This window comes from Myotis nattereri (genome assembly GCF_964212035.1).
Source record: "Myotis nattereri genome assembly, chromosome: 8".
NCBI lineage: Eukaryota > Metazoa > Chordata > Mammalia > Chiroptera > Vespertilionidae > Myotis > Myotis nattereri.
Genome location: NC_138083.1, coordinates 38,790,625 through 38,810,322, shown reverse-complemented (window position 1 = coordinate 38,810,322; position 19,698 = coordinate 38,790,625). Strand labels below are relative to the sequence as shown.

The 19,698-nt window shown below is 41.2% G+C and overlaps 1 protein-coding gene across 1 annotated transcript in view; it reads right to left on the bottom strand.

The window, feature by feature from the left end:
• CTNNBL1 (catenin beta like 1) overlaps nt 1-19,485 on the bottom strand; it is a 173,524-nt gene extending 154,039 nt beyond the window's left edge. The window contains exon 1 of the mRNA XM_081097760.1: nt 19,355-19,485. Coding sequence (XP_080953886.1) covers nt 19,355-19,384 — 30 coding nt within the window. The 5' untranslated portion in view covers nt 19,385-19,485. The remainder of the gene's footprint in view (nt 1-19,354) is intronic.
• Nucleotides 19,486-19,698: the final 213 nt, after the last annotated feature.

Genomic DNA, 19,698 nt, shown 5'->3' with positions numbered 1-19,698 from the left:
TCAAAGAGCTAGAAAATAGTGGAGGTGGAAACACTGCTCGTCAGTCTAAGCCAGTGGTTCTCAACCTTGGCTGCACATTAGAATCACCTGGGAATCTTTTTAAAATCCTGATTTCTGGGCCTCATCCTCCGGAAATTCTGTTTCTTTGTTATGAGGTGAGGCCACAACATTAGTAACAAAGACACAGAATTTCCGGAGGATGAGGCCCAGAAATCAGGATTTTAAAAAGACTCCCAGGTGATTCTAATGTGCAGCCAAGGTTGAGAACCACTGGTCTAAGCCTAAAGCTCTGGCTCTTTCCCCTACATCACACTACCACCATGTGACTGGGAAATCATCCTGCCTTAACCGGTTTCTGTCCTTACTACAGATCTGTTTCCCAAAGCTACTTAAACTTAAGAAAACTTTTAGTAGCTCTATTACTTTCCTTTTTATTTTTTAAAATATATTTTTATTCATTTCAGAGAGAGGAAGGGAGAAGAGAGAGATAGAAACATCAATGATGAGAGAGAATCATTGATTGGCTGCTTCCTGCATGCCCCCTACTGGGGATCGAGCCCACAACCTAGGCATGAGCCCTTGACTGGAATTGAACCTGGGACCCTTTAGTCTGCAGGCCAACGCTCAATCCATTGAGCCAAACCAGCTAGGGCTATTACTTTCCTTTTTAGAAACCCATGTGTGTCCAAGTCTATACAAAACATAAAGCACATAAGAAAATGATGCTAGCCTGGCCGGTGTGGCTCAGTGATCAAGTGACGACCTGTGAATCAGGAGGTCGCAGTTTGATTCCCCATCAGGGCTCATGCAGGCTCAGGAGGCAGCTGACCTGATGGTTCTCTTTCATCATCGATGTTTCTACCTCTTTCAAATCAATAAAAATATATATTTAAAATAATAAAAGAAAATGATGCTAAGCCAGTCCCATCAACAGGGGAGCGCGGTACAATGAGAAGAAAATGGACTTTTGTACTCAGAGACCTAAGTCTGTTACTGATGCATATGTGACCTTGAGCAAACCATTGTCTCATGGTTTGGAAAAGCCCTCTTGGTGAAGTGCCTAACCCAGAAAAAGTACTTAATAAATGTTAAATAATAAAAAAAATATCAAATAGAAATGGACATGCCAGATACAAACAACACAAAATAAAAACTTATCTTGTTGTTTGTATTAGCTCTTATTTTTTGCCTATAAGGCTGGGTAAAGAGAAAACAAGAATTAGGGCCTACAGTAGACTTGCAGTAAATCTTTGGCAAATAAATGAATCAATCTTTTGCTTTGGAGTCAGAGACAACCAACTGTCTTTTTTTTAAAAAAAAAAAAAAAAAAGCCAATCAACGCTGAGGTTACTACAGCATTGGAACTAAGCTTTTATGATAATGCTCCTAGGGCAATGGAAACTAAAGAAAAAATAAACAAATGGGACTACATCAAAATAAAAAGCTTTTGCACAGCAAAGGAAACCATCAACAAAACAACAAGAAGACCCACTACATGGGAGAACATATTTGCCAATGATACCACCGATAAGGGTTTAATTTCCAACATTTACAGGGATCTCATGAAACTTAACAAAAGGAAGATAAACAATCCAATAAAAAAATGGGCAACGGACCTAGATAGACACTTTTCGAAAGAGGACATACATACAGAAGGCCGAAAGACATATGAAAACCTGCTCAAAGTCACTAATTATACGAGAGATGCAAATCAAAACGACAATGCGTTATCATCTCACACCTGTCAGAATGGCTATCATCAACAAATCAACAAACAACAAGTGTGTTGGAGAGGATGTGGAGAAAAAGGAACCCTTCTGCACTGCTGGTGGGAATGCAGACTGGTGCAGCCACTGTGGAGAACAGTATGGAGCTACCTCAGAAGACTAAAAATGGAACTCCCATTTGACCCAGTGATCCCACTACTAGGAATATATCCCAAGAAACCAGAAATGCCAATCAGAAAGGATATATGCACCCCTATGTTCATAGCAGCACAATTCACCATAGCTAAGATTTGGAAACAGCCTAAGTGCCCATCAGCAGATGAGTGGATTAGAAAACTGTGGTACATATACACAATGGAATACTATGCTGCGGTAAAAAAAAAAAAAAAAAAAAGGAACTCTTGCCTTTTGAAACAGCATGGATGGAACTGGAGAGCATTATGCTAAGTGAAATAAGCCAGTCAGAGAAAGATAAATACCACATGATCTCACTCATTTGTGGATTATAGAGAACAACACAGACTGATGAAAAGGGACAGACCCAAAGACTAAGAAACAGCGATCAGGCTATCAATTCCCAGAAGGAAAGTAGGGGAGGGCGGGGGTAAGGGGAAGAGATCAACCGAAGGACTTGTATACATGTTTATAAGCCAAACCAATGGACATGGACAACAGGGGGAGGGGAGCATGAGTTTGTGTGTGGGGGGGAGGTTGGGGGTTAATGGGGGGGATGAGGACACATTTGTAATACCTTAACTAATAATAATAAAAAAAAAAGCCAATCAACGCTGGGGTTACTACAGTATTGGAACTAAGCTTTTATGAGGATCATCTTCTGTTATGTCAGACCAGTTTCACCCAACCCAGTGTTTCCTATGACTAGGGCCATTATCATTCACAAACACAGTTTAATCTACTCCGCATGAAGAAAGAAGAGGTAAGAAAGAGAAGGCAGAGGTGCTAAGTCTCAATATAATAAGATACCTAGAAGAGACCTAATTCAGCACCTGATCACTGATTCACTGCTTTATTCTTTCATCCCTCATTCTTTCCTTTCTTTGGTCAAGAGACATTTATTCAGTATTTACTGTACAGCAGGCACTGATCTGGTCACTGCCCTTGAGGACCATAAAGTCCACTGGGAAGAAAGATATTTAATCAAATAATTCCAATAAAGAATTGTTGGGAAAGGCAGTCTCATGTCATGCAGTATTTCAAAGGCCCACTCAACCCCATAAGATGATCCTGGGGCCTGGAATACTTCCTTACCCCAAGAAATAAGGAGTTCATACAGGCTGTGTCAGGCTTATCACCTTGTTTGGGAATATCTTTCCCTGTTTCAGGTTCAAGGAGTGTTCCTATTCCTTTGTTCTGCTTAAGCATGTATGTCAATGACCCTCGGTCATACCACTACCTCTGAGGTCCAGGTCCTTCTGCTGCGAGAGAGGGGGGTATAGGCAGGCCAAATGGCTGCAGGGGGGAGGAACGGGAGTTAGCCACAAGGGACCACTGCACACCACTGAAGCTGATTTTGCTATATCTCTTCTCTATGTGAGTCAAGTACTATTCCATCCACTGCTTGACCATGTGTTTTCCTTGGCAATTCCAATACCAAGATGCAATGGGCAGAAGTGTTTAGAGTCCTCCCCTGGGATTGGTAACTAATACCCAATATTCTGCTCCCATGGGTATGATAACCAGTGCATGGTGTTCTGCTGGACAAGAATGATATACATGGTAGACTGAGGCAAGTTCAAGGTAGGGTAATGGTAGCCTTCTGCTGCATTCTACTCTAGGTTATTCCTCTTTTTAGCTACCTCCAGCCACCTGAGTCCCCTATTAGGAAAAAGATTCTACCATCTACTTCCTAGAATCTCTGGGCAAGTTATTAAACCTCTGTGAACTTCCTTTCCTCTTCTATAAAATGGGATTAAGAACACTGGCTTCCCAGGGTTACCTTTAGGATGAGATAGAATAACATACAAATATAAAAGCACAATACCCGGCTTTCAGTGGGCTTCAATACCTGGTCGTTCCCAGCCGTTGGTTTTGTTCTTTTTGGCTGGGTGACATAGGGAGGAGAATACACATATTATTTTATTTCATTTTAAAATATGACAATTTCTATAAACTACTCTATGAGCTGCCTTTCATTCATTTCAAATCAGGAATATACCATCCCTATAAGTAACCCCCTTCTCCCACAAAGACAATCTGTCAATTAAAGGCAAATCTGCCATTGCTGCACAAGCAATCTTTCAAGCCCAGCTGCACACCTAACTCCCAATATTATCCTGTTGGGCTCAGTGTCATGGCCCTGAAAAAAGCTATATTCACTGCACTCAGCAATCGACAATTCTCATGGTCAGAAGTGCCTCTGCTTCACACATTTGAACCATGGCTAAAAATTGCTTTTTTAATTAAAATGAGACTTCACCTCTTACTGACAATCACAACTAAAACATAAAGTTGAATATCAGACCAGTTAACCAGTTTCCATCTTGCTCTAATGGTGGTTTTAAGCACACAGAGAGGGTGAGGGGAAATTATTAATTTAAACAAAATGTTTAATCTTGTAATTATAGGACACTGCAATCTTCATTATGGAATCCCCATGTGATGAGGGCACAAATCATGTCAGCCAGAAGGCAGACACCATCTCTTTTTTCATTATCCCCATTGAGCCTTCTGTGTCTTTTTAAGTTCTGTGGGGGTGAAAAAAGAAATCTTTGGCAAAAGAGAGAGAGAGAGAGAGAGAGAGAGACTCAGAATTTGTTTCCCCAAGTTCATTATGCTGAGTGAGGTGTAAGGATCCCCAGTAGAAGCCAGAGAGACAATATTCAGTGACTTTACATTGGCAGGCTGAGCAGCCTGAGGGCTTCTGAAACTGCCCAACTCAGGTGTTGCTTAAACAATTCTTTTAATTTGCTGAAAAGTCCTGTCATCAGTGGTAAGAGATGCATCAAGAATTAGGGTGCTGCCCACCAATGGCACCTCTGGTAAGAAGGAAATCTGTTCCTCTGCAGATATGCTTGTACCATTGCTAATTTGTGTTCTCTCTGCCAGCTCAGATCTCTATGTGCTAACTCAGGAGAGAAAGTCTCTGCCAACCAACTCTGACAAGTCTGATGGTAGAACTCCCACTGGAGAATCAGCAGAGACAGCAAAGGCAGGCAGGCAATTATTCCCTTTCATTAGGGAAAGTTCTTTTTAAGTCTTTTTTTTTTTTTAATTTTGAAAACAAAAAGTAGCCAGTCACAGCCACTGCTCACTGCTGTCACTTATACAAATGGCAAAAACTGAAATTACTCCCTAAGCCAAGTGAAAAAGATATCCTGGAAGTAACCAGAAATGGCTGTGCCCCTTTAATTACCCACTGTAATGTAAAACCAGGCATGAAGAGGATGGCCACAGCAGATCTGGACAAAACAGCAGTGATATTTAATCATCAGTCCAGACCATCTGCAACTGTTTTGCAGAAGCACATAAAATTTATGGATTCCAAAGCTTCCTACAAGTTACCAGGTGCTGAGGGTCAGTTGCATTGTCCTCGGGTCCACCAGGGGCTGCCTGCTTCATTCTCTTCAGGCCAGGGTGCTCAACAAAAGGCACGATGCCCACATTTTCTGTGCCAAGGCTGGCACTCGAATAGTGTTGCTTCTTGATTAAGCCAGAACACAGATTAAATGTTTAGAACTGGGAGGTTCTGAAAACAACCCAGGCAGGAAAGCAATTATCCTAGGGAGAGCACAAGCATCAGCTGCAGCCTCCGCAGCACAAAGGTGAATTCTATGCCGCCTTGAACAACTAAGCTGACCAGATTGCTCCCCTCCAATCTCTTCTCTGTTCCACAGATGCAGTGATCTTTTAAAACATAAACCAAATGTATCACTCCACAGCCTAAAACCCCTAATGGCTTCCCGCTATACGGAAAATAAAAAATTTAGGGTTTCCCCTCCTCCCCACAGCTGACCTTTCTGTCCTTATCTCAACTGTCCCCTCCTCCCTCAATATACTAGAGTCACACCTGCCTCAAACACGACAAGCTTATTCTCACCTTAGGGCTTTTGTATTGGTTTTTCCCATAGCTTACATAGCTATTCCCTCAGCACTTCATATGGCTGGAGCTTTCTTATTCAATTCTCGCTCAAATGTTACCTCCTGAGAGGCCTTCTAGAACATTCTGATGTTCCCCCAAACTTCTATTACATCAGCCCCCCATCATATCCCTATTTGAATATCTTATTTTTGTTTATCTAGTATTTGTTTGCTTGTTTCAGTGTTCTTATTAATTTGTATGTGCTTTCTTTGTTTACTGTCTGTCTTGTCTCCCTGGATATAAGTTCCATAACACAAGGAACTGTTACTGTCCTGTGCACCACTCTATTCCCAGTGTCTAGTATAACATCTTGCATTTAGTAGGCATTTAATAAACATTTGTTGAATAATTAAAGAATGGAAAGTTCAATATGGATCACTAATCCAAATAAAATTTATTAACTCTTGAAAATCTGGATGGACACACAGCCTGACTGTGAGCACATGTCATGCGGCCCTATAAACATTGGTTGGCTATTTGCCAACCCCCATAGAATGACTAGGAAATAATAGTAAAGGGAGACAAGACAAAAATGGAGATCTTGTAGACCTCCAAAGCTGCAGAACTGAAAACTCTGCAAGGCTCTTGGGCAGGGTCTTGCCCAAACTGTCCTTTCACAGGAAGATCAGATGGGCCGGCAATGGTGATTACCCATGGGCTGAGACAAAAGATTGGGTTTTGAAGGTCCAGTTAAGGCAGGGCTACACCAAATGAGGCACACTATATGAGGTAGGTCCAGTTCTAGCCAGCAGAGTCCTTTTGGATGAGGCTGTGTAGTTGGGAACCAGAGAGCAGATACATACTAAGTCTAAAAGAAACTGGTGTGTCGGGGGGAGTGTGTGTGTGTGTGTGTGTGTGTACACATGCTTACATGCTTTGGGAGTAGAGTGGGGAAGAAGAAATACGAAATGAGAGAGCCAACAGCCAAACACAAGACAAGAATTGGGCAGAGGCATGAGCAAGTCAGAAATAAGCACATAGGTTCTTAGGTGATTGCTATAACCTAGATTTCATGGGCTGGTGGGCGTGTGAATTTGTTTCTAAGACTAGCTTAAAGATATAGGGTCAAGCAATCGGACAGGTAAATGCTCCCCTCCAGAAAAATAAGCAGCCATACAAAAAAAGAGTCCCTCCATAGAAAACCAGGTTGAGCCCCTATTTGTGCTAGTTTCTCCTAAAAGACTCATCAGTGGGCAATAGTAATTGTGCAGATATTCTTCAGTCCCCAAAAGCAAGTAGTAGGCAAAAAGATGCTAGAAGAAATGCTAGATGAGAAATGAAGACAAGTTACACTAGCATGATTTCTAGTATTTACAGGCTCCAGTATCTAATAAAAGAGCCCTAAAGTTTTTACAGTTCATCCAAAGATGACCAAGAATACTAATTCCTCATTTATTCAACAATCTTAGCTTTTCATGGCACCACTAAAAGAAAGCAAAAAATGCCTCAAAGGTTTAAATCCTATAAAACAAACAACACTAAAGAGTGACAGCTGGTATCAAAGAGAAGAGGGGGGAAAAAACACTATAAAAATTGGCACAAAAACACAAAATCTCTCTAACACTCCAAGTGTTTTAATGCAGGATTAAAAGCTTTCCATACATCAAAAGGTCATGGGAGAAGCTGAGCACAATTAACATGTGTTCATAATAATGATCCTGAGGCAACAGTGTCATCTATTGAGAAAGGCAAGAATGCCTTATGTTTTAGAAAGAACTCCACACAAGATGAAAAATTCAACTTTTGACTATGTAAAGGGGAAGGCAGCATGGCATGTTCATGAAAAAAAAAAAGAAAGAAAGAAAGAAAGAAACAACACTGCTCTGAATCCCCTTTTATTGCCAAGTAGCTGGGATTCCGAGGTAAGTCACTTTCCTCTCTGTGCTCAGCCTTCCCCATCTGTAAAAAGAGGCTGGGATAAATAATTTCTCGGTCCTTCTTGTTCTAGCACTCTTGGTCCACTTGTAAGTTTCAGTTATTTGGAAAATCTGTTTATGAAGAAAACCACATTTTCCAAAGGCACTGAGATAAAAGAGGAGTTAGTACAATTCAATACAACGTATATCACCCTTTTAAAAAAGAACCTCATTATGGGTTTCTTTCAGCTACAACCCCTCTGTCCAACAGTTATTCCTTGCCAGGGCCCCTACTCCATGTTTCAGCTTCTCTGTCAACAATTATGTAACCTGGAAATGCTTAAGTTTCTCTTATCATGAATACGAGAAGCTATTAGCTAGTCCTATGTTCAAAGAAGCTGGCAAAAGATAACATGACAAACTATAGCTACAATTCTTTTCTTTTTATCCAAAGCTGCAAAGAAAATAGCATTCCAAGGATGGATGTCCTGTTAATGTTTAAGTCTATTAAAGATCCCAAAAGTAACCTTAGACTCAGTTCCTCTTAACTGGAGAGAGGGGAGTTAAGTAAAAAATGTAATCAATCCTTAATTTTTTGTATTAACAGAATAAGCACATGAATAATGCCAAACAAACTGTTCAATAATCAACCATATCTGCCTTTGGAATATAGTTAGCCATATGCAGAGAGAAGCATCATAATATTCTGTGCTTGATTTTAAATCCTTCTAGGTTCAGTCAATGACTTTGGACATTGATGGGTAGCTGAAGGGAAGTCTAAAGAGCCAAAGTGGATAATCTGCTTACAGGCAACTGATAATCTAAAATGAGCTAAGAGATGAAAATGTATTGCAGTTGTTTCACTAGATCTTTCGATGAACTTGGGATGAAGATAATCTAGTTTCTATTTATCAACCCACAATGGAGCTGAGGACCTAAAGTTTAGGTCAACACTTTCAGATCAGTCACTCCTGGAATTCCATGAAAAGGAAAATGGTTTTGAAGTATTCAGCTGAAATACTAGAATCAAATAGTTGACCTTGGAGAAGGTAAGAATTCCTGCTATACCTTTTCCTAAATCCAATCTTTCCATAGCTACACAAGACTCACACCAAAACCAACCACTTCCTTCAGGAAACTTAGGGGAGGAGGAAGAAGAAAAAGAAAGGAGTAATTTATAAATGAGGTTCCTGATTCCAGAAAAGAGGAAAACTGAGATATCTAAGTGATATTAAAGAGACCTTTTCTCTCTAATCAATGTTTCTCTCTCCTCTCCTCTCCTCTCCTCTCCTCTCCCCTCCCCTCCCCTCCCCTCCCCTCTCCTCTCCTCTCTTCTCTTCTCTTCTCTCTCTCTTTCTCTCTCTCTCTCTCCAATTTAAAAAAACATAAAAGACCTGGAGAAAGGGATTACTGCATTGATGACATAATTCTTGATATCAATGACTGCTAACTGTGGTGGAATAGGGTGTGCTTTAATCTATTAAAAACAGTTCTATACTATGGCATATGTGGGTGACAAACTGTTCTCATTTCCTTTTACAGAATTCTAAACCTTAACCTCCAAGGGAAGCAATGACCTTGGGAATACTAAGGCAGCTTTGTAGAATTCAAGAAAAACATTTTTTTGTTACAGCATATGCACTGTGTGTAATTATCTTATATAATAAAAGGCTAATATGCAAATTGTCCCCTCAACCGGGAGTTCAACTGGGAGTTCAACCAGGGAACGGGGCCAGCCAACCACCCACAGCCCCTATCCCTGACCAGGGTGGGCCAGCCGGACCCTACCTGTGCATGAATTCGTGCACCGGGCCTCTAGTATCAATAATAAAAATCAACACCTAACATTTACTGGGCACTTACTATGTGTCAGGCACTATACTACTGAGCATTACCCATACTGTTTCACTTAATCCTGTATTTTAAAAAGATAGTAAGATAAACCCAGCTGGTATGACTCGGTGGTTGAGCATTGACCTATGGACCAGGAGGCCATGGTTTGATTCCTGGTCAGGGCACATGCCCAGATTGCAGCTTGATCCCTAGTAGGGGGTGTGCAGGAGGTAGACAATCAATTATTCTCTCTTATCATCTCTCTCTCTCTCTCTCTCTCTCTCTCTCTCTCTCTCTCTCTCTCTCTCTCTCCTCTCTGAAATCAATAAGACTATATATTATAAAAGATGGTGAGATGAGGTAACACTATTATATAATCTCCATTCTAAAGATGGAGACCTGAGGCTAAAATAGATTAACTGAACCAAGATCACATAACTTGCAGCCAACAGAGGAAGATTTCAAACACAGGCAGTTGGCCCAGAGTTTGTGTTCATACACTACACTAAACACTAAAAAGATGCCTAATGGGCACGCTCAGAACGTCATGTGCTTTGAATTATTTTCTCCAACAATGCTGAAGAAATTATTTTCTTCAAGTTATTTTGAACCATCCACATTCTCCAATGTAGTCATTTTTATACATGAAAACTTCTCTATTGGGGTAAGCCTTATAAATCCAATCCCAAATTTAAACAATAACCACCTAGTGAGAGACTGAAACAAGGTAAGGCTGTCTTCCTCAAGTTCACCTCCAAAATTAGGCATCTCAATAAGACCTATCTCCAAGAAAGCTGAAATAGGTAGGACTGAAGAGTGTTCTATCAAAGAAGAGTGTTCTGTTGGTCTATGAAGAAGATAAACCCACATTCACTGTGCCAATATGAAATCCACAAAGGTAAAAAGTAAGACCAACTAGAAAGCTACTTATCTGACCAAATCCCACGAGTCTAAAGTAAGATGATGGCACTTCAAAGAGAAAGGAAGGGACAGAAGACTACTGAAGAAACAGCTCCTCTGCAAAGCCTTCCCAACCTCCCAGCGGCAGAGCCGCCCCTGCCTCTGTGCCACCACATCTCGCTCACACCTCTGTAAACAGCACGGGCACTGCGTCCTGGCTTATCAGTTCAAACCTGCGGGATGCTCCCACTAGTCCACAAGCCTCACAAGAGCAAGAACTGTGACAATCATTTTCAACTCCTAACAACTTTACTTCTGAGAGAGGAACTAGTCCTCTGCTTATGGGCTTGCATGATCCACGAGGAAAAGAACCTTGCCTTTCAATCGTTGAGCCCTTTCATCTTTGAGAAATAGCTCCAAGGCTTCTTCACGTCCACTGAGCAGAGACAGCCCTGACTAAAATGCAGAATTGTGGGTAGGTGGTGGGGCAGGCGAAGAGATGCAGAGAATTATGTGATACCAGAACATCTGGCCAGAATGTTCAGTAAACAAATGAAACTCAAATCAGAGCCAGTGAATTAAGAGTTGTCTACATAAAGGTACTGAAAGACAGAAGACAAAAGAATGGATGAGTCAAGAAAATCTTTGGCCTTAAAGAGGGCATTGACAACCATCAAGAACGAAAGTGTCAGACATTCTACAAAATAACTGACTAGTCAAAAAATGTCAAGGTCATATAAGACAAAGAAAATGACAATTAAATGCAATCGAGATCCTGGATAGGATCCCAGAACAGAAAAAGGACATTAGTGGAAAAACTGGTGACATTTGAGTTAAGTCTGTAGTTTAGTGCGTTACTGGTATATAAATGTTAATTTCCTGGTTTTGATCATTGTACTGTGGTTATAAAATATGTTAACTTTATGAGATGCTGAGTGAGGAGTATATAGAAACCATTTACTATAAGTTTAAAATTAGTTCAAAATGAATTTTTATTAATGTAGGTTTTACAGCAAGACATAATAAGGAAGAGGAGAACAATTCAGAAACTGAAGTAAAAGATTTGAATCAAACTTTCTTGATGTCTACCATGAAAGCAAAGATACAAGTCAGCAAGCAAATAAGCTTTCCAAAAGGGGCAAATAACCAGAGCATATTTGAAGGCATGTACTAGTTATTTACTCAATCGATTATAAATACCCATTATTAGGCATCAATTATGGGGAAGACACTGCTAGATGCTGGTCCCTGCCTCTAAGTTCACTGTCCAGTGTACAAGGAAACTATACATATGTGTTTTGTGAGTATAAAAGAATACACTAGGGAAAAGAGAGAGGATAAAAAGGTTAAAGGGAGGAAATGAACCTAAGGAGAAAATCACTCAGGAGATGAAACAGAAAACACCCTGAAGTGGGAAGAGCTTTTTTATCTGTTATTGATAGTCTCACAACTAACAGAAAGTAACTTCAAAAAGCACTAAACTGTCATGCAAAAAGCCTATTTCACGATGCTATAAAATAGTATCAGCTTTATACTAGTAAGTAAAATAAGGCGACCACTGAATGAAAAATATATCTGAGCACAAAGCGTTCAGCCCTCCAATGTTTCTTAAACTCACACCATAAAAAAAAGAGAGAAAAGTTCAATTACAAACTACACTACGTTAACAGAAAGAGGCAGATAATAACAAATAAAAATGCTAAACAAAGAAGAAAAAAATGCTTATTAAAGCAAATTTGAACTAACTTTATATACCTATTAGATTAATGGGGAAAATTAAATTATGACAACCAGCAATATCAAGTGCAGTAAAACCAGAACACACACTGCTCTTAGCACTGTAAACTGATAAAGGGTTATTCCATATGAGCACTATGTATTGCTTAACATAATTACATCTAAAGTGACCCCATCAGCTCCTGCCACTCCCCTCATTTACTCAATGCTCTGAACATTTCACTCCCATGCTTTTGCTCTCACTAATCCACGTCAAGAATGATTCTCCTCAACCTCCTTCATTGCCCCCACAGAATTCCTATTCAAAACTGAGATTCCAATGTCATCTCCCTTTTCTTCAATGACCAAACCAAATCCATTCCCACCAATACATCCCCTCTCCAGGCATATCCCTTCATTCCTTCTATTGTGCTTTATGATAAGTTAGATGTTAAAATGTCTGTCTTGCTTCTTAAATTATAACTTCTTTAAGGTCCAGACAATGTCTTAATAATTTCAGTACATGCAATACACACAGTAATTAGTAAGGACAGATGGGAGGGGGAAATGCCACATGACTAAAGAAATTCACTACAATATTAACTCCAAGGCTAAAAAACTGAAAACCACCTACATCAGGGGTGGGCAAACTTTTTGACTCAAGGGCCACAATGGGTTCTTAAACTGGACCGGAGGGCTGGAACAAAAGCATGGATGGAGTGTTTGTGTGAACTAATATAAATTCAAAGTAAACATCATTACATAAAAGGGTACGGTCTTTTTTTTTTTTTAGTTTTATTCATTTCAAAGGGGCCGGATCCGGCCCGCGGGCCGTAGTTTGCCCACGGCTGACCTAAATACTCAATTTAGGGGAAAATGGTCAGTCCATCACCAAAAATATACAAACATTAACAATAACATAAAGACTATGTAAAGTCCTGGCCAGTGTGGTTCAGTTGGTTGGGCATAGTTCTGTGCACCAAAAGGTTGCCCACTCCATTCCCAGTCAGGGCACATGCCCAGATTGCAGGCTTGATCCCTGGTAGGGAATGTGCAGGAGGCAGCCAATCGATGTTTAACTCTCACATCAATGCTTCTCTCGCTCTCTCTCTAAAAGTCAATTAAAATATTTTTTAACAAAGACTATATGTAGAAACACAGGAAATATTTCTGACAATGTTAAATTGAAAATATAACACAGGAGCATTTGAGATCTTGTTCCCCAGCATATGTCATCAGTTGGCTCAAATAAAATTATAAAAATAAAATAAAACACAAAATAGTGTATACACAATAGTTATAGCCATGCAAAATACCTAAGGACTGTGGGAATATAAAAATATTTATAAGATTAGGGTAATAGTTTTCCTTTTCTCAAATACTTTATTTTAATACTGGTCTTGTTGGTGTATTGTTATTAAGAATTTTTATTACAAAAAAAAGGAGAAATAATAAGCATGATTATAGAAAGGAGCATGATTATAGATTCCTATAAGCACCTGCAATCCAAGGAAATGCTATGATATCACTGATAGGTCACAAGAGTAGTGGGTATCTACAATACTGTCAAAACAAAAGGTCTCTGACCCCAATCTGCCTCAAACAGAGTATTTCTCATGTCACACTGAGCCAACCTATACTAAATGCGAAGTCCTTATTGCAAAACTTTGGATGTAAGAACTTTTTCCAGACATCTGTGAAATTAGTATTAATGAGAAAACCCTGGAGTTTATATATGCAGCAGAAACTTCTCTGCCAAGGAACTGCTGGGCACACTTCTTGATGAGACGTCTAAGCCTGAAGGCATCAAAAAAGTCCATTTCCATATTGGGAACATAGCTGGTTTCCTCTTTAAGACATTTTCCAACACCTCCTGTCCACATTATAATTCTCCTGTCTTCTCAAATGAATAGTTAACATATGTCAAGGATATAAGGCATATACAGAGAGTCCCTTACTGCCTAACTCTATTACTAGAAGAACCAATCTCCGCAGAAAATTGGAATCTTCCCACCAAGTTGCCTGACAAATGAAATTTAGTGAGCACACAAAAAATGTTAAATACTTTTAATAAACATTTCTTGACATTACATATTTTCTTTGCTTACCCGTGCCTCTAAATTTTAGGAAAGAGCCAGAAGTTATATAGCTGACTCCCCTCATTTTATAGGTGATTTTATGAGATTTTAAAAAATTAATGCACAGAGATGGGAAGTGACTTGTCCTGAATCACTCAGATAAGTAATGATAAAGGTAGGATTAAAACTTAAATCTTCCAGATTTTCGGCCGTTTCATTCTACTACATCAAGCTTTTTTATACCTTGAAATCTCTAAAGCTCTTGGTCTAAATAATTAGTATCACAGAATTTTAAAGCTAGACGGGACCTCAGAGAGACTTACTTAATCCCCTCATTAGGCATATGAGGAAACTGAGGCCCAGGAAGATTAAGTGATTGCTCTCAGTATCTTGGCTGGCAGGGAAAAAGTATAATTTAAGCTCAAAAAAACTGCAAACTAATGGCCATGAAAAGGGAGGAGAATGTCTCAGCTGGAGAAAAAATGTTTTAATGTAGATCGTTCTAGACCAGGGGATCTCAAATGTGGTCCCTGGATCAATAGGTTCACATCACCTGGGATCTTGTTAGAAATGCAAATTTTAAGGTCCCATGGGAGATTTACTGAATCAAACTCTGGCAGTGTGGATATTCAAATCAGACATCTTGTTCCCACATGTCCCTGAGAAATGAACTTTAGTGGTAAAGTTTGATAACTATAATCAGTGACACTTAAAATTTACGCATTCTTCTATAGGTGTGCCATACTTCAGTTTTTTTAAGTTTTTAAAAAGCTAAAAAGAAAATGGAAAACTAGATTTCGGTATTCAGTAGGTTTTAGTTCTACCTCTACTCCTTACTGGCTCTTAACCTTGCTCAGGTAGGTTGGCCTCTCTAGCTTGAGTTTCCTTTTCTATTAAAACAAAAGGTATGCCAAGAGGCATGTTGAGAATTAAATGTAAGAATTTATCTGAAAGCACTTTAGCTCAGCATCTGGCACAGAATAGACAAGCAGTACAGCACAGTGTTTAGGAACTTCAGCAATAAGATAGGTAACTTTCTGTACCTCATCTATGCAACAGGGATTAAAAAGAGCACCTTCCTCATAGGGTTGTTATAAGAATTTAGAGAGATGATATAGGGAAATAGGCATCTTTCATATCTATAGAGTGCTACTGTTTTCAAAGAGTTTCTGTATCCATTAACTTGCAGATGATCTTCATGACTTCTACAAAAGGATGGTGCCTTTGAATGGTTACAGATTAGATTCCAGACAGTACTATCCTTTAGCAACAGGAGTGAACATTGATCTTTCAGAAAGGAAAATGCATGAAGAGTGTAGGTGGGGAATGAACAGAGACAGAAATAAAGAGATCAGGATTCTGCTTTCAACTCAGCCACTATCTTGGCCCATAACCTCAGGGAAGTCCCTTTACCAAAATGTGTTCACTTTTCATCTGCAAACAAGTCGCTTGAATGAGATTATCTATAACATCTCTCAAAATGAAATTCAAACTCCTTATCATGGCCCACAGAAAGGCCTACATTTTCCAACACCTCCTATCATCTGCCTACAACTCCAGCCTCATCTCCTGCCATTCTCCTGCTCACTCACCATCGAAGCTCTTTTTGATCCTCTAACCGGATGCACCAGCTTATACCTCATAGCCTATGTAGTTGCTGTTCCCTCTGTCATGATCATTCTGACCTTTCCACAAGATGGGCTCCTTCTCAGCCTTCAGTTCTTTAATGTCCATTTCGCAGAGAGTCCTTCCCGGACTCTATATATCGCTAATAACCAAATAGGCTGAATAGCGGAACAACCGAACCACCAAACAACCAACTATGACGTGCACTGACCACCAGGGTGCGTGCACGGAACATGGCGGGCGTCAGCTGCGGAGGGATGGTGGAGAAGGTGAGCAGGGGTGGCAGACCAAGGCAGGGGACTGGTCGCTGTCATTGGGACCCGTTCGCTCTGTGCTGTCAGCAGGTAGAGCGGTAGCTGCTGGCCCTTTCTGCCCCTGAGGACTTCTCCACCTCCCCTTGCTCCTGAGGGGTGATTCGGACAGCAGCTGCTGCTCGCACCCGCTGCTGGCGCTGGCCCCAATCACTCCGCGCCGTCAGTGGGTGTGAGCGGAGCCAGCGCTGTCAGGCAGTGGGAGCGGGGCTGCTAGCAGACAGGGGACCGGGACCGCAGCAGAGGGGCCGGGCAGGGGCACAGAGGATGGGCCGAGACCTGCCCTGTGCCTACCCGCAACCTCGCGGCCCACAGTTCCTTTCAAGGTGCACTAATTTGTGCACTGGACCCCTAGTCTAAAATAATAGGTCCTTCTCCTGCTTCCAGAGGTTACTTTCTTTAGCAGTACTGTCCAATAAAAATATTCTGAAAGCCACTAAAAGCCAAATATATAACTTTAAATTTTCTAATAGCCACATTAAGTTTTTAAGGTGACATTAATTTTAATAACATATTTTCTTTAAGCCAATATATACTAAGTATTATCATTCCAACATGTAATCAATATAAAAATTATTAATGTATATTTCATTCATTTTTTTCATACTAAATATTGGAAATACAGTGTGTATTTTACACATATATTATATCCCAATTTCAACTATCCACATTTCAAGTGTTGACAGTCACATGTGCCCAGTGGCTACCATACTAAAGAGCACAGTTCTTTAGTATTATCTCATACTCTTCAAAGTACTTATCACAATCTGAATTTTTATTTACTCACTTATTTTGTTACTTGCCCACCAGACTATAAGCTCCACAAAAGCAAGAACCTTGTCTGTTTGGTTCAATATTATTTGTTGAGCAAATGAATGAACCTCTTCTAGCTTTAATATTCCACGAGTCAATGTCTAGCCCAGGGGTGTGCAAACTTTTTGACTCGAGGGCCACAATGGGTTCTTAAACTGGACCGGAGGGCCGGAACAAAAGCATGGATGGAGTGTTTGTGTGAACTAATATAAATTCAAAGTAAACATCATTACATAAAAGGGTACGGTCTTTTTTTTTTTTTTTAGTTTTATTCATTTCAAATGGGCCGGATCGGCCCGCGGGCCGTAGTTTGACCACGGCTGGTCTAGCCATTCCACCACCCAAACAGAAATACTCATTCAAGAGCACTCCTATTTCCTTCCTTCTTTCAATTACTATCTTAAAAAGAGAAACCTTTTGGCTTTATCTCTCCCCATTTTATAAGTCCTGTCTAGTTTCTAAGGTCAGTACTTTGTATAGTGGCTGAGGTGGTGGCACGAATATAATTGCTAACATTTATTGAATGTTTACCATTTGACAAGCATCGGTCTAAGCTTCACAAGAGACCTATGTGATAGATATCAACATTGCCCCCACCCCCCATTTACAGACGAGGAAACCAAGGCATAAACAGGTTAAGCATTTTGTTCAAGGTTACATCTTGAACAAAATGCCTGGAATCTGTTGTGAACCAAACAGATTCCAGGCAACATGGGGCTCCAGACTCATGACTCTCAATTACCTATTCTTTATACTGCAGAGCTGGTCCAGTACAAATATGAGGCTAGCTATATGTGTTATTTTAGTAGCCAAATTAAAAGGTGAGTAGCTACATTAAAAAGTAAACCAAGCCAAGCTGGTGTGGCTCAGTTATTGAGCCTCAACCTGTGAACTAGGAGGTCTCAGTTTGGTTCTGGTAGGGGCTGCGGGCTCCGTCCCCAGTGTGCGGCATGCGGGGGAGGTGGGGGGAGGGCTCAGACAATGGTCTCTCTCATCATTGATGTTTCTATCTCTCTATACCTCTCCCTCTCTGAAGTCAATAAAAATATATTTAAAAAAAAAAAAAAGGTAGACAGATCCCAGCTGGTGTGACTCAGTGGTTGAGCATCAACCCATGAACCAGGAGGTCAGGGTTCGATTCCCAGGCAGGGCACATGTCTGGGTTGTGGGCTCAATCCCCAGTAGGGGGTGTGCAGGAGGCAGCTGATCCCATGATTCTCTCTTATGATTGGATTTCTCTCTCTCCCTCTCCCTTCCTCTCTCTGAAATCAATAAATTTTTTAAAATATACAGAAACAGGTAAAATTTATTTTAAATAGTTTGTGTTTCATCCATTATCCATAATGATCTCTTAATCAGCATGATCTATAATCAACGTCATTAATAAGATTAATATGATCTTGTAGTCAATACAAAAACTTTCATACTGAATCTCCTTTCATACTGAATCTCCAAAACCCGGTGTGATTTTACATTCACAGTACTTCTCAATTCAGGCTAGTCCCATTTCAAGGACTCAATAGCCATATGTGGCTACAATACTGAACAGAGCAGCTCTACTGCCTCTCACTAGGAGCCTCATTAGAAAGCCAAACGATGGAGGAAAATGTTGAGCTGAGAGCCACTCACTAGGAGCCTCATTAGAAAGCCAAACGATGGAGGAAAATGTTGAGCTGAGAGCCAGGAGACCTCAGCTCTAACCCCAGCTCTTACTGGTTGAGTGACTTTGGGTAAGTCCTTTCCGCCCTCTGGGCCGCCGGTTCCCCACAAATACGCTGAGCCAGGGGGACAGGAAAACTCTAGGGGTCCATCCCATGCTAGAATTCCCAACATTTCCCAACATCTGCAGTTAATATGGGTACAGCTTTCCACACCTTCAAATCAACTTTCACACCCATTAGTTGACACAATGCCCAAGCAACGCTACTATATAGTTATGACTCTCTCCATTTTATACATACAAAACCTGAGGCTCAAAGAGGATGAAATAACTTGTCCAAAAGCCACGTCGCAGGTCAGGGGAGAAGCTGGGGTCAAATGCAAGGACCAGCGCTCTCCCACCACCACAAACTCAGTGACTGGGGAAGAAGAGAGCGGAAGGGGGTGGTTGTGAAGAGAGTTGAAGGGGACCGGGCCCAAGGGTAGGGTGAGGAGGAGCTCAGACGAGTTGAAAAGGGGCTCGAGCCTTGAATAGGAATAAATGGAAAGAGCACAGGAGGTTCTCGAGAGGGAGCGAAGTGAAAGGAGAGGCTCGGGCCCCGGTGGCATGAGAAGTGAGGAGCCCCGGGCCCGGGACTTGGGGTGAGGAAAGGTGAGATGAAGGGACGCTGGTCCTGCGACCTGCCACCCACGTTCGGATCAGGGTACGGCGCCCCAGCTCCCCCGCCCCTCCTACCTGGTAGCTGAGGAGTTCGCCCACATCCATGCTTCCAGGCGCAGCTAACACCGCTAACTCTGGTTCCTTGCCTCCACTCGCAACCCAGCCGCGGACCCCTTCAGCGGCGCTGCAGCCACACTGCCGAAAAGCGCCGTGAGCGGGGACGCAGAGCCAATGAGGTGAAGGGTGCGCGACGCACGAGCCAGCCACACTGCGGTTAAAGGCGGCGCTGCCGTAAAGCGCGCTGCATTTGTGACAGCTCTGCTTCCGCCCGGAGCCTGAAGGGGGCGGAGAAAGGGGCGGAGACTCGGAGGAGGGCGGTGCCATGACAGACAAGACCTTAGGAAACCAGATTCATTGCG